Source organism: Corylus avellana, chromosome 4, assembly GCF_965113065.1.
Source record: "Corylus avellana chromosome 4, dhCorAvel1.hap1.2, whole genome shotgun sequence".
NCBI lineage: Eukaryota > Viridiplantae > Streptophyta > Magnoliopsida > Fagales > Betulaceae > Corylus > Corylus avellana.
Genome location: NC_142493.1, coordinates 26791039 through 26806481, shown reverse-complemented (window position 1 = coordinate 26806481; position 15443 = coordinate 26791039). Strand labels below are relative to the sequence as shown.

General features: G+C 38.4%; 2 protein-coding genes and 1 pseudogene across 2 annotated transcripts; 2 read left to right on the top strand and 1 right to left on the bottom strand.

The window, feature by feature from the left end:
• Positions 1 to 970: 970 nt before the first annotated feature.
• Positions 971 to 9858, bottom strand: LOC132179835 (carboxyl-terminal-processing peptidase 2, chloroplastic-like). The gene is made up of 13 exons (XM_088515977.1): positions 9717 to 9858; positions 7683 to 8043; positions 7446 to 7595; positions 6059 to 6141; positions 5694 to 5902; positions 4581 to 4649; positions 4028 to 4146; positions 3507 to 3582; positions 3390 to 3431; positions 2543 to 2651; positions 1680 to 1777; positions 1498 to 1591; positions 971 to 1349 (listed from the first exon to the last, which is right to left on the bottom strand). The coding sequence occupies exons 1-13, from the start codon at positions 9822 to 9824 to the stop codon at positions 1224 to 1226; spliced, it is 1644 nt and encodes a 547-aa protein (XP_088372103.1). The 5' UTR covers positions 9825 to 9858; the 3' UTR covers positions 971 to 1223.
• Positions 9859 to 10392: 534 nt separating this feature from the next.
• Positions 10393 to 11745, top strand: LOC132178326 (serine/threonine-protein kinase BLUS1 pseudogene; annotated as a pseudogene).
• Positions 11746 to 12579: 834 nt separating this feature from the next.
• Positions 12580 to 13789, top strand: LOC132178325 (serine/threonine-protein kinase BLUS1-like). Its single transcript, XM_059590773.2, has 2 exons — positions 12580 to 12682; positions 12734 to 13789. The coding sequence occupies exon 2, from the start codon at positions 12782 to 12784 to the stop codon at positions 13787 to 13789; it is 1008 nt and encodes a 335-aa protein (XP_059446756.2). The 5' UTR covers positions 12580 to 12682; positions 12734 to 12781.
• The last annotated feature ends 1654 nt before the right edge of the window (positions 13790 to 15443 follow it).

Below are 15443 nucleotides of genomic sequence, written 5' to 3'. Positions count from 1 at the left end.
CTAAATTTAGGGGCGAATTGGTTCCTCTTCTTACTTATCTGCTTCCAAGTTGAATCAGTTAAGCGAAGGTCAAGAAATCAAAATTCATTGGAGCCAATTTGCATATCTAACATCCTAATGATGGGTTTTGGTGATCGAGCCAATCTGTTCCTGTGAGGTGATGGGGCCTTCTCTGAAGGTTCTTTTGTTAATCTCATTGCAGATAGTCCAACTATAATCTCCTATGATCCGTTACAATTTGGTTCCGTACATGGTGTAGAATTTGACATTTACTTTAAAAAGAAAAAGTGGTGGTAGAACAAAGGTAAATTAGAGTTGCTCAAGCACTTCATATATATATATAGCTTACATATATTCATAGCTTTTGTTTCTCTGTTTTTTTTTTTTTTTTTTTTTTAGGAAAATTCTATTTAGCCCCCTAAAGTAATACATAACTTTGCTCATATTACCCATTAATAAATTCAATCCGCATATCACAATCATTCATTATATAAAGCACTCTAATTAAACTTTTCATTTAATCATCAAGGCAGCTAAATTTTCAATAATAAAAACTAGAATACAATTTGTGTCATCCTATGAAAAGCTGTGCCACTTATCACAGTGGGTTTTTTTTTTTTTTTGGCATGTCCGCATAAGAGGGAGAGGGGGATTTGAACTAGTGACTTCCACTTCATTAAGCGTGGTCTAGCCGATTGAGCTACCTCTTGAGGACACTTATCACAGTGTTAGCCACCCTTAAATGCTACTTTTCACAACTTTAGCCACTCTAGAGTTTACATTCTTTTAGTTTCTGCTATTAGAAATTAGATATTAGATATGCACCATTTTCATTAATTGCTTATGTATTTTAGCTCGGTGCCACACTATTCAATCGTGTACATTTTTCCATTATCTCAAGAATGAGAAGATTGCGTAATACGATAATCAACCAAAAAAAAAAAAAGAATCAATATGGAACTGACTCTCATTTAAAATGAAAAGAACCACGTCAGTTCCAACAGATTGGTAGCCATGGAAATAAACATTCCTCAATATTGACTAGCTATTCTTTCTTTTCCTTAGATTATCACCAAACAAAGACGGCTTTTCCTTTTCTACCCTTGTTAAATTTACACTTTATAATTGAATGAACCCTCCCAACTTGAGTTAAAAGTACATTTTACAAAGAATTCCATCATGTTCCCCAAAGCAATGTGCAATGGTAATATCCAAATATTCTGTCATCTCGCAAATAGCTGGACTCTGTTCACATAGCAAGCAGATGCAGGGTCCTGGAGGCAGCTACAAAATCCCTCCTCGTCCTTGGGAAATGAGATGGGTAAAGGATGGTCAGGAATTACACCAACCTGTAAATAGACAAGTTGAAGGAAGCATAGAGAGAGAGAGAGAGAGAGAGAGATGGTCAGGAATTACACCAACCTGTAAAGAGACAAGTTGAAGGAACCATAGATATGAGAGAGAGAGAGAGAGAGAGTGAGAGTGGCAGTAACAGACCTTATCAATATCTGTGTGAGCAGGTGTCTCATAACGAGCTACAGTAACAGCCAAGCCAGAGCCATCAGATAGCTCAAAAACCGACTGAATCTTGCTGCAGAGGGGGAATAGATAACTCATGTCAGCCTCGTCAGGAATTTATGATCGTATTCACATTTTGCGTCTGAAGTAAAAGTCATTACCCTTTCCCATATGTGGGTTCTCCAAACAACACAGCACGTTTGTTGTCTTTCAGCGCACCGGCTAAAATTTCACTTGCACTGGCAGTTCCTTTGTTCACCTAATGGAAGCTTAGTAGAGGGTATTATCAGCCTTTTTTCACAATAAATTGGATGATTAAATGCTTAGAAGATAAAGTTCCAACCCACAAACGCACATACCCAAATGATACAAAAGGAAAATTGAAAATAAGGGACTAGAACAAATCCAGAAATTAATTACAGTCATGGAAATGTATGACGAGATTCTATAGTAAAGTATGGAAATTGGAAACCTACTGCTGGGAAGTGTGATATGTAGATAAGGCTTTTAGTTTGGACAATGGGTTTTTATTTTGGTTGATGGATTGTGTGGTCTTGTCTTCGTAAAATTCTAGGTTTGACCTCAGCATTGGAATTGTCTATTGGCAAAGCTACTTCAGTGAAGGGGGCATTTTGGGAGAGTTTATCCAAAAAAGCCACGTATAGAAAGGAGTGATAGTTAGAAGCGGTCGAATGTCACTTTTTAAAGTTTGGACGTATGAGTGCCAAAGGGATGTAAGTTTGAAGGGACTAAGTGTATTTTCCCATTAGACATAATATTTCAGATTTTTTTTTCTTTCTTAAAAAAAGGAAAGAAAGACAGAAAGAAAGAAAAAGAAAAAAAAATAAATAGTAGCCCACTACTGAGCAATGAACACAGAGAAGAAATTGAGAATATAAGCAAACCTTGGTACCATGACTCTGAAATTCCATAAGTGTATAGCATATGCAGACATTTGCCAATATATCTCTCAAAATTAAGGATTATCATGACACAGTTGTATTGTTGATAGACAAAAGTTTACCAGCACGGCTAAGGGTTCTGAAGCTGCTATTGCACTGCTTCCATCTGTGTCATATATATCTCGAACACCACGACTGTCACAGATATACACAATCACACCTTTGTCCAACCTGAACGGCAGTAGGTAATATGAGAACTTGTTATGAATAAATTGGGACAGATGAAATGAAGTACCGACTTCATTTACTGAGGACTAAGAACCAGATAGCAAAAGGTGCTCCTAAAGATGTAATTACAGTACAGTGATCCACCGAAGTTTGAACTTCACAGAAAATAATCGCTTCTCAAATCTTTTAAATAAGTAACACATACTACTAAGTGGTAATCGAAAAAGTTGCACAGTTATGATGCACCAACTGCATGCAAGAAGTCCTATCTTTTGAACAAAAGAGAAAAACAACCATACATTCAGTGTGGATATACTGTGGAACTCATATATGTAAATGTTTGTTTATTGCATTGTCAAGGATGCGATCCATGTGTATAGACTCATATGAAGTCCAAACCTTTTATTTGTTTGCCCAAATGAGATCCTATGTATAGTGTTTGAGACGTAACCAAAGGAAATTAGCTTACTAATGGAGTAAAATCTATGCAGCATGACTACAATCCAGTGAAAACAATAATTTAGTTTTACGAGAAAAAATTGTAACCGAAAACTCAATAAATATGAAATACATGAGTTAGCCAGGACACCATTAACTGTGCAGCCAAACTTCTCATCGTTCTTGTCCCCCATTAGCGTCAGCAAAATAATACCAATTGATGTGGATAAGGCACCAGAAGGAAATTGAGCACGTGCAATACAAATGGAAATTCTTTACCATTAATCCTCAGGTATAGCTTACCAAATCTTGGCAGTCTCGATTCCTTCTGGGAAAAGACCACCACTGCATCAAATTTAAGCTTTAAGAAAGCCTGCCAAAAAGCATTGCTAAAAGTGGGGAGCGTTTAAAGCTAATCACCTATTATCTCGAAGGTCCAACACAAAGGCATTAACACTACTACTCTTTAAAGAATCAACAGCTTCCTTGACAGCGCCTACAAGGGATGCAAGCTTTCAGGATAAATTGCAGGAATTTATAATTTGAAATCTAAAAAGAATATAAATAGTACATATAGTCAAATAACTCCAAAGAATTTTACACAACTAGAAAGACATTTGATCCCACACAATTACAATGCAACTTGAAATTTAACTATCTGCAGTACTGCCCTTAAGTATGTTATCTGTGTCCGTGAGTGAATCTGTTATCTTGGCTCATTATTCAACAGAAAATTTGACCCTAGCTTTAGAAGTCTGCAACAAAAATTTTGTGGCCAACCAAAATGAGACAAGATTGATAATTTTCTTAGGAAAAAAGGTTTTGAAGATTTCAGTATCTAAACGAGAATTAAGAAACTAAGCTCCTATGCATGAAGATATTTGTTATCTGAGTAGCAACTGATTGAAGTGAAACTTTGAATAACAAATAGTTTTACTTACCAGATGCATTTTGGTTGAAAGATGTTAATTTGATATAACCAATGCTAGGAGAATCTTTCCCTGAACCAGGCACTTTGCATAGTCTTGATTTCACAGGATTCAGTGAAACTTTCTCCCTCCTGGAAGGCAGTAGTTGGTTATTCAACATCCTTTTTATTTGGTGAAAAAAAAAAAAAACGATTAAAAAAATGCACAAAGAAAATTGCAGATCTTTTCCAGCTCAAATGACAATTAATAAGCTCACCACCTCAGCAGTAGGGGCCAATAGGTGGGGAGGGGTTTGGTTAAACCATAGGTTTGATTCCAAATGTTCTTCCCAGGCAGCCCAACAGCATTTTTGAAAAAAATTATGATGATATAAATTTCCATATCAAAGTGAATTAGATTAATGAAGTAAAGTAACAATATATACATCTTTTAAAACTATTATGTGATATACAGAGTTAATTTCCCCCACAAACAAAACAAATTTTCCTTTATTCATTAAATTAAATGAATCCGAGAGAGAGAGAGAGAGAGAGGGGGGGGGGGGGGGGGGGGGGAGTGAACTTACGTCAAAGCTACTTGCTTTATTTCAGGTCCACTACGAATGGTCAATTCCACCGAAGTTCCTTCAGGTCCCCTGCAATTTAATCAAAACATTCGGGCAGACCAGTGAATAAATGAAAAGGTGAAAAACTTGGAGGAAAAGAAAAGTTAAGCTTCTAAAAGAACTTCTATTAAAACAAAAATCGTGTTTACTTATGCACTAACAACACTAATATGGTGAAACAAGATGTAAAATAATCATCACAAATATCTTCATTTAAAGTGTGTGCAAGTAAGTTGCCAGATTTTTAGCTGTCTGAGTTTGTTAGTAGCATAATGACGGTCTCAACCCTTAATAATGAAACTTCCATATTTTCATTTTTTAATTAATAAAAACAACCTGAAGTAGATGTTTAGATTTATCCACACCTATGCATTTGAATCTGAAATTTCACCACTTGGTGATTTCTAGAATGAATCAAGGCTATCCTGTAGCCCAATATACAAGATAATCTCAAATCAGTTACAATTATCAACCACTATGGATCTGATCAAATAATGTTTTTGAAAATCAAGAATAGATTGATGATTCAAGATTTAAAACAAACTGGAGGTACTTAATTCTTTACAGCTTCCAGAAAGTTAAAGGACACATAATATTTTCTAAGCAAAAAATGGGACCTAATCTGTTAATAATTGTAGACACACAGTGAGATGTCGCATAAACTACACAGAATACCTTGTTCAAAGGAGTTAATCATTTGGAATTTGAATATTCATTTTGAAAGTACTCCAAAACTAATATCCAGGCACCTTATGGGCATTTATCAATATTGCCATTCTGGACAATATGACATGAAATTTAGGCCACTTTTGAACTGTCACCTGGTACATTTCAATTTGCAAACCACATCAAGGAGAAGCAACCAAACAGTAAAGCACAAGAAAACACCATGAAATATTCTGTCTACTTTTTCTCTTTTTGTGCATGGCAGTGTGTTAACCAAATAAAGGGACTTCCTTGATCAGTTGCAACACCAAGGTCGCATTGCATTTCCTTTAATAGAGCCTATGTTATTTATTGAAACACCAAGAACAGATTTGACAGGGTAAGAGGTTTGAAATGTAAGAAACTCACTGCAACCGCTCTGCTGCATCATATATGCCCATGGTTTCTGTACTTGTATCATCAATTGCTACAATGACATCCCCAGTTAAAATGCTAGCCCTATTTGCAGGACCTCCCGGAGCAGCTGAAATAACAAGAAGTCCAGCAGCTGGTCCATCCAATTGACTAGGGTAGCCAATTGACAGCCCTACACCTGTAAGAGCACCTTGAGTTCCAGACTGCCTTCAAAGAAGATATAACAGATTTAGGGAGAATTACTATCTGTATCCAAACCCCACTGAAGTATACAGTCCGACAGTTCGCTTAAATTTTGTACATGGGAGTCTGTCACTCAAGCCAAAAAATGGGATGGCATGAAGAAAACAACATCATACCCGCAAACTCTTGAACTTCTCAGGCTCCAGAAAACGAGTAAAAGGATCATCCAGTGTGGCAAGCATCTTCTTTATCGCCATATCTAAATGCAGATACACCATAGGATTTAGAGAGGCAGTACATAGGGAAGACACAAACACTACTCTTACCTAGTGGCAATTAAATCATAGAACAGGCTTAAATGTTACCCGCATTGAAATGCAACAATCAAACACAGGTTTATCACAAAACTATCTACCACATTGCAACAATGTACATGACCAATCACATTTTTTCAAGAGAATTCATCATCTTCTCTCAAACCCATTTAACCGAATCATATCTTGCAACTTGTGGAACTAGCAATTGAATTCAACAATCACATTGACCTAAAGGAGAGGTAGAAGAAACAACTGCTACAAAACCATCTACCAAAATTTAATAATGTACACGATCAGTCACATTTTTTCAAGAGAATTCTTTCATCTTCTCTTAAACCCATTTAACACAACCATATACTACAACCAGTAGAACTAGAAATTGAATTCAACATTTCACATTTCCCTAAAGGTGAGTCAAAGAAACGATAACTATTGTCTTTCTTCTATTTTCCTTTCTGGGACCAAGCAACCAGGTTATTAGTTGAACTATATGAATTATCAGGAATAGCAACATCTTAAAGATTTATGTACTCAACTTAGTGCTCGCAATTTTAAAGGTATACATAGTAGGTCAGTGTCCATTAAGGCCAAAGTTTAGGCCATGGTGAGATCTCTCATCATGCATGCAACAGGAGACTACACAATCAATAGATACATTGACAGAATAAAAACTTGCTGGATTAACATTGAACATAAAAGGTAGCACAACCATCAATTTCAAAGAGAGACAGGCCCTTTCTTACAACATTTTCTTGTATATGTCACAACTATATGTACCTTGGCAAGAAAAGAGAAGTCCACTGCCTGTCTACATTACTCAAGTATTGACAACAGCCATGAGTGGATGGACACTCATGTCTAACCATTTAAATAGCCAAAAGTACAACAGCCATATAAATAAGCATGAACCTATTCAACAAAAATATTTTAGAAAACTATGATTTATCCCTTGTGGAACAAGGGCTGACTCCCTTCTACATATTCAGAACCTAACTCCAATTACCATGCAAGTACCATACTGTTAGGCATATTATGCTGTTCTCGCTGGTAATACTTGTATAGTCAATTAGCACCAATACTGCACAATATCCAAATACTAAAAAGGAAATCAAAGTCAACATTGAAAAATAAACACACATAAGTGAATTTAACTATGGTTTTGGCTTCCCTTATTCTAACACGATTTTAGCATGGAAAAATCCCGCAAACTACCCTAATTATACTACTAGAAAGGGTGAAGCCGTACATGTCTGTTCTCGTGTATTCATTGGTTCATTGCGCAGTGCATTTTCTCTGTATCGAAACCAACTTTGTCCATTAAAATTTTTGTCAACATATGCACGATCAATTGTTCTCCATGCCTCCAAGAATAGGAGATTCTCTTCAGTGAGAGCCCCTGCACAATGACAATAAGTATTAGGATGAAATATAAAGTAAAGGATCCATCCGTTGAATATTATGTAAATTCCTTGAAAATACTTACAGGATGGACTTCTGCTAACAGAAACAGAAACTGACATGACCAGCATCATTCCAGCGATCACACAGACAGAAGGAATAGAGACATGCTGTCTAAATTTTTCCAAACAGTAAATCACTTTTGGAAGACCACCAGAGTAAGTCCCAAATTTGAGAAGGCGTCCATGAGTTATTGAAAGAAAATCACATTTCAAAGATAAAATTTTATTGAACCTCATCGACTGAACCAATAAATTATGTTTCGAAGCTCCATCAGTATTACCCCTATTTCTTAGCACATTGGTGGCATTTGTCCTTCTACTCATTAAGGGACTCCACAATCGAGCTTCTACAATCCTTGTGGGCGAAGATTTCCATGGCAGCATCTGAAAAGAGTCCAAGTGAAATTGTAATATATTTCGAGCTCTTGACTACATTAAAATTTTTCACATGCACACATCCATACAGCAGTATCTCTCAGGATACACTGAGTTTCTGAGGCCTTGTACCAACATAGAGTATAAGGCAAAATAGGAAGAAAAAAAAAAAAAGAAGGCATACAGTTCTATAACATAACATTAACAATGTAAACAGTACTATAATGTAACATTACAGTAAGGATCCATTGACCAGTAATCTTTCTGGGCAATGCGAGTCACAGGGAGTGAACAATCCAAGCTGTGCCTCAGGTGCAGTAAAATATGAGGCCAAAATAATTCTTCCAATCAAAAAATTTAGTAGTGAAGCACATGACTCACCTATGAGTGCTTATGTTCCATTGCAGAGCAAAAAGTTTTAATTCTATTTATCCAAATTTTCAATTCTGCAAGATGTGCTCATCAGAATCAGATTCATCCTTTTAACTATGCCACACCAGTGTACTTTCTAAGAAAAAGAAAATGACTAGGCCAATCCACCAGCAGCGCTGGTGGAGGCAAATTCAGTTCTTGGAAATTGGAGCATGCTCGTTGTACATAAAATTTTCTTTTCTCATTGGTAGATTATACACATACCCAATGGGTCTTGAATCCACAACTCACCCTCCACCCTTTCTTGTGGAAGAGGAGTTGCCTTTCGAGCTAGAGCTCATTGGCATCAACAGCACAATGTTTTCCTGACAGCACAGCATCCAAAACAACAATAGGTAGGCCTATCAAGTAGAACTATAGTTACATGCTAGTTCCCCTCCCATCCCCTAGGCTTACTCGTGCATTAGCAGCTGAAGGACTATAGATATATTTCAGCACCCAAGAAGAAATGTACAAGTGGTGAGTACAATTCTTTGTAACAGAGGCTTGGTCAGAATTCACTCACATTTATGAGAAATAGACCTCCGAATGAGAATTACACAATAACCATCCAGAATTGAAGAACAATCAGTATTCAATTCGAAACTCATTAAGTCCTCCATTGTTCTTAGTAAACAATAGGGTAGGCAGTGGCAATTGTTGCTCCAATATAAAAGTGGTGTGCTCAAGATAAAATAAGAGAAATCCTAAAAGCCAGCTCCCCTCCAAGAAAATACACCGAACTTGAATCAAATTACATTCCAGTTCACCAAATTTCTCCACAATATATATATATATATTCAAAAAAGTCCTTTTTCTTGTTCCTTTTTTTCTTCCATGAAATGTACGTTATCAAGGTCAATGCTTCATTTATGACTTTAACTCTTAAGCTACTTTCAATTCAAAAAACACGCTTAATCAGGTTGTTGCTTCACTCAAGCTCTTACGTCTTAGAATACCATGCTTCATCCAGCAGAGTTAATCAAATTAGACCCAATTCAAGCTGACAACAACTTCAACTTAGCCAAACATCCATAAGACTTAGCCCATAAACAAAGCCAAAAGTTGGGCACACCACACATGACATCACAAGCACTACACCAATCCACACAATCACATCATCTCTCGAACATTAACTCCACAATCCACGCCAACGAAACGAAACAAAACATGAAATCAAAAAACCGATTTTATTTTCTCTCTTCATCAGTTCTCTTGGAAACCAAATGAGAAGTGGAAACTGGAATTTGAAACAGAGTGGGAAAGAGTACCTGAGGAGTGGAGGCCTTGGAGGACCAGTAAGGGTTCTTGTAGACGATGTTAGAGATAGCAAAATGAGGGGATAAAGAAGCAGTGGAAGAGCTTGCGAGGACCGCCATTGACAGGCCTCGGAGAGCCCCGCGAAGAACCAGAGCTCTTCTTCGTTTTCGGTTCCTTATCGTTGGCGATAGCTTTTTGAAGCTCTATCGTTATTCCCAATTGGGCCTGAAAAGTCCATCAAGACGCAAAATGGTTCAGGATCAGAGCCCAAAATTACTCCCCAATCCAATTTTATGGCAGATGGGCTCTTACGTGAATGTGGGTTATTTACCGTATTTTCAAAGCCCTACACGATGTCGTTTGGCATAAAAACTAGTAACAGTTAAATCTCAACTGTCCGTTGTTTTTACAAAGATCAGATATACACAAAAAAGCAGTTGGAGCTCTCGCATATAACCGCGCCATCTAACAGATTCTCCTTCTGAACTCTCGCATGAAGACCGCTGAAATCCTACTTTCTTTTTCTTCATATATATATATATATATATATATATATATATATATATATATATATATATATCATCATCATCTTCTTCTTCTTGCTCTCAATAGCCCGCCTTAGCCAAGAAATAAACCCAGTAAAACAAATCTAACAAACCCATCCAAGATCATCAGTTACGTGATTCCATGGCTCACGAAGAACAGCAAGAGCCTACAAAAATAGAAGAAGAGCAAGAACCTACAAAAGTAGAAGAAAAGCAAGAGCCTACAAAAGTAGAAGAAAGGCAAGAGCCTGCAAAAGTAGAAGAAGAGCAAGAGCCTACAAAAGTAGAAGAAAAGCAAGAGCCTGCAAAAGTAGAAGAAGAGCAAGAGCCTGCAAAAATAGAAGAAGAGCAAGAGCCAACAAAAAAAGAAGAAGAGCAAGAGCCTACAAAAATAGAAGAAGAGCAAGAGCTAACAAAAAAAGAAGAAGAGCCTAAAGAGGTCCAATACCCATTGGACTCATCAACCTCGTACGAGATTCTTGATGAAATTGGTAATGGTGTTAGCTCTGTTGTTTACAAGGCCAAATGCTTTGCCATGGACTCCACGGTGGTGGCAATCAAAACCGTCGATCTTGATCGATCATGGTGGTGGCAACCAAAGGAAAAGCTTTTGTCCCACCCAAACATCCTCAACGCTCACTGTACCCTCATAGTTAATCAACTCCTTTGGGTGGTGATGCCATTCATGTCCGCCGGTTCTTTACAATCCATAATATCTTCTTCCTTCCCACATGGCCTATCCGAGCCATGCATCGCCATAATTCTCAAAGAAACTCTAAGCGCCTTGTCCTATCTTCACAAAGAAGGAGAGTTTCACAAAGGCATCAAGCCCAGTAACATACTCATCGACTCAAATGGGTCCGTGAAGCTCACAGACCACTTTGGAATGTCGTCATCGTCCAATGCTGCGGCCACGCCTTATTGGATGGCCCCGGAGTTATTGAACTCGCAAATTGGTTACGGAGTAAAGGTTGATATATGGGCCTTTGGGATCACTGCATTGGAATTGGCCTACGGACGCCCTCCTCTGTCAAATGGGCCCAAGAATGAGAAGCACGAGCAGTTCTCCAAGGCTTTCAGAGACATGGTGGCTTCTTGTCTCCATCAAGACCCACCAAAGAGGCCCTCGGCAGAGGCATTGTTGAACCATTCGTTCTTCGAGAATTCCGGGGGTTCGGATTTTCTTGTAGAGAATGTGTTGCAGGGGCTGCCTAGTGTGGAAGAAAGGTTTAACGAAAGCAAGAATGGCGATGGTGATGATGAGGGTGGTGACTCATCAGCGAGGCAGAGTGTAAAAGAGACAGGGACGATCAGTGGGTGGAGTTTCAATGAGGAAAGGTTTGAACTCGACCCAGTCTTCCAAACCGAGTCCACCGACGATTCAGTTGTGAAACAAGTTAAGAGGTTGTTTGGCGATGATGGTGAAACTGTAATCATTGAAGACAAGACAGGTCGTAAGACTCCTTGGAAGTGCAAATGGCAGCGGTTGAATTAGAAATTAAGGACAATTAATTAGGCATTGGGTATTTCTAATAAGAGAGCTGAAAATTTTTCTTTCTTTCTTTTGGTACAACTCTGTTTTATGTCTTAGTATGGAGTGAGATAATTTGCTTTATACATGAATGGCCCTATTGTCTCTGTGGTGTCACAATCGAGAGTTGCAATGCATTGCATATATGGTAATAGCTTTTCTTGTACGTGGTGATCATTTGATTCTAATAAAAGAAAGTTTCCGTTTTTCAGTACTCTTCATATCAATTTCTGGTGTTTGATAGTAATGATCATGATGCCGATTGAAGAACAATATTTTGCATTGAAGTGTTTTAACTTCAATGATTAATTTAACATTAATAAATGTCAATATTTGGTACGGTGGCCTGAAAAAAGAAGAATATATAAAGTAGAAGTTAATTGCATTGAGTGAGGAATCATGAGAAGAGTACCAGAGGGATAGTACTAACACCTAGCTAGGCATATATATATAGAGAGAGAGAAACTGAGACAAGCTAGCTAGCATGGATGATGGATATGAGGTACTTTGTAGAGATAGAGCTCGAGTAATCATAGTCATAGTTGATCTTACTTTAAGATATGAAACCTCAGGGGATCAGTGGAGCATTTTTCTTTCCTAAATTAGCATATGTTCGTCAAATTTGTGATCATTCTATATGTTGCACCTAACATGATGTTCCAGCTGCTGGCTAGCTTCTCCACGACTTGTTGGGATAATGACAGTTGAGGGATTTTAACTTGTTGATATGGCATAGGCTGACAGAATCAGAGCCCAATTTTATGATGGATGGGCACTTATGTGAATGTGGGCCTCTCTCTCTGCTCAAAATATATAACCGCGCCCTCTTTAGAGTTTCTCCTTCTCAACTCTCACAAGAAATCCCCTCAAATCCTACTTTCTTATTCCTCATCCTTTTCATATATCATCGATCGTCTTGCTCTCATTAGCCCGCCTTATCCAAGAATTAAACCCAGCAAAACAAATCTAACAAACCCATCCAAGATCAGTAGGCGATTCCATGGCTCACGAAAAAGAAGAGCCTAAAGAGGTACTCCAATACCCATTGGACTCAAAATCGTACGAGATTCTTGATGAAGTTGGTAGTGGTGCTAGCTCTATTGTTTACAAGGCCATATGCATGCCCATGTACCCCATGGTGGTGGCAATCAAAGCCGTCGATCCTGGTCAATCATTCTGGTTGCACTGGCTATTATCAAAGCCAATATCGCTTTTGTCCCACTCCCACCCAAACATCCTCAACCCTCTCTGTTCCTTCACAGTTGATGATCGCCTTTGGGTGGTGATGCCATTCATGTCCGCCGGTTCTTTACAATCCATAATGTCTTCTTCTTTCCCAAACGGCTTCTCCGAGCCATGCATCGCAGTAATTCTCAAAGAAATTCTAAGCGCCCTGTCCTATCTTGACAAGAAGGCAGACGTTCACAAATACATCAAGCCCCGTAACATCCTCATTGACTCAAATGGGTCCGTGAAGCTTGCAGATTTTGAAATGCCCTCAATGTCCGACATATCAAGAACGTCTTATTGGGTGGCGCCGGAGGTAAGAAACTTGCAAATCAATGGTTACGTCTTAAAGGCTGATATATGGTCCTTTGGAATCACTGCATTAGAATTGGCCCACGGACGCCCTCCTTTGTCTCATCATCATCTCCCTCCTTCAAACCACAAGAATTTCTCCAAGGCTTTCAAAGACATGGTGGCTTCGTGTCTCCATCAAGATCCATCAAAGAGGCCCTCGGCAGAGACATTGTTGAACCATTCCTTCTTCGAGAATTGCGGTGGTTTGGATTTTCTTGTAGAGAATGTGTTGCAGGGGCTGCCTAGTGTTGAAGAAAGGTTCAAGGAAAGCAAGATTAACAAGCATGAGGGTGGTGACTCATCAGCGAGGCAGAGTATAAAAGAGACAAGGATGATCAGTGGGTGGAGTTTCAATGAGGAAAGGTTTGAAATCGACCCAGTCTTCCAAACCGAGTCCACCGACGACGATTCAAGGGTGAAACTATAATTAATCGAAGACATGGGATGGGAGGTAAGTCGGATGATTGAAGAAGAAGGACATTTAGCATTTGTATATTTCTTTCTTCCAATAAGAGAGAGCTGAAAATTTTCTGTAATTGTCTTGGTAAAACACTACTGTTGCCTTTGTATGGAGTTGGATAATGTGCTTCTTAATTTGTATATGAATTAGGATAGAGAGATCATTTGATTCTAATAAAACAAGTTGCCGTGATTTCGGGTGTTTGATAGTAATAATGATGGTGCCGATTGAAGAACAATATTTAGCATTGCACTACTGTTTTAATTATATGGCAGCTGAAAATTTTGTGCCTTTCTCTTTGTGCTAAATTCAATGCTTCCTGGGAGGTCTGTATGGAAATATATATATTAGCCTGCTCTATCAGTCTCTGTTTCCCCTGAGGGTCTGATATCATAATAAGCTTTTGCATATATACAGTAAACTTGATTTGGTGGCATGATAATTGTATAATCCTTAATTAGCCTCTTCTTCCATTTCCCCATTTCCTCTTTTTGTGCAGTAGTGATGGAGCACGAAGAAAAATATTTATCCACATATGTTGCAAAAATTCCAGCATCTTATATCTACCAAATGTGCTCATGTCGACCACTTCTGCATCCGAAGAAAAATATAAAACTAAAAAGTTATTTTAGATGAGGTTTGTGGGAGGGGGTGGCCTACTCAGAGGCTCCACCCTAGCCCATGGGGTATATTTATATTATTATTAATATGGATACTAAATTGTTATTTTGGCCTCTAAATTATATTTTATACCGCAGGAGCGATTTGTAATTTAGGCTAACCATATAGACTAATTTTTTATTTGTTCATTTTTTTCCGAATTTATAAGGGTATTTTTTTCTTATTAAAAAAATTTAGGGTCTTTTTTTTTTTTTTTTTGCTAGCATTTGAGGGATTTTAGCAATTTTAACCAAACAGTCAAACCCATTTAACCGAATCATATCTTGCAACTTATGCAACTAGCAATTGAATTCAATAATCACATTGACCTAAGGGTGAGGCTAAAGAAACAACTGCTACAAAACCATCTACCAAAATTTAATAATGGACACTGTTGGATCAGGGTCCGGCACAGGAGAAAGCCCACCGAACCCAAAGAGTCCCATGCTGGAACAGGCCCAGCCCACATACGACCCGAAAGCCCAATCCCCGGCATAAATGACCCTACAGATTGGAGATGTGAAGACCCACGGTCCCAGATCGTCGATCGTGGCACAATCTGCGAGGCTCGTACGCCGGGTCGCCGGGTTTGTGCCTCTATAGCGAGCCCTGATGCCTTCGCCAAAACTTAAGCCGCACATGATCTCTACAAAGAGGATTCGTCGAGAAAGGTTCGGCGCAACCATACCGAAGTCAAGCGAACCGCTCTGTCGGTCAGTCCCCAATCCCCAAGCGACACGTGTCGATCTCCAAAGCTGTTGTGGTGTGAAACTCGAGGAAAGGAAGTATAAATGCTGAAAATCTGTAAATGGAGGGAGAGATCTAATTTTTCCAAAAAAAATTGTAAGAGAGAAACGAGAACAGTAATAAAAAAGAGAAGATTTTTCCCTGAAGTTTTAAGGATTCAATTTCATGTGTTTTCCGGTAAGAATTAAGTGAGTGGCCGGCAAACTGTGAGAAC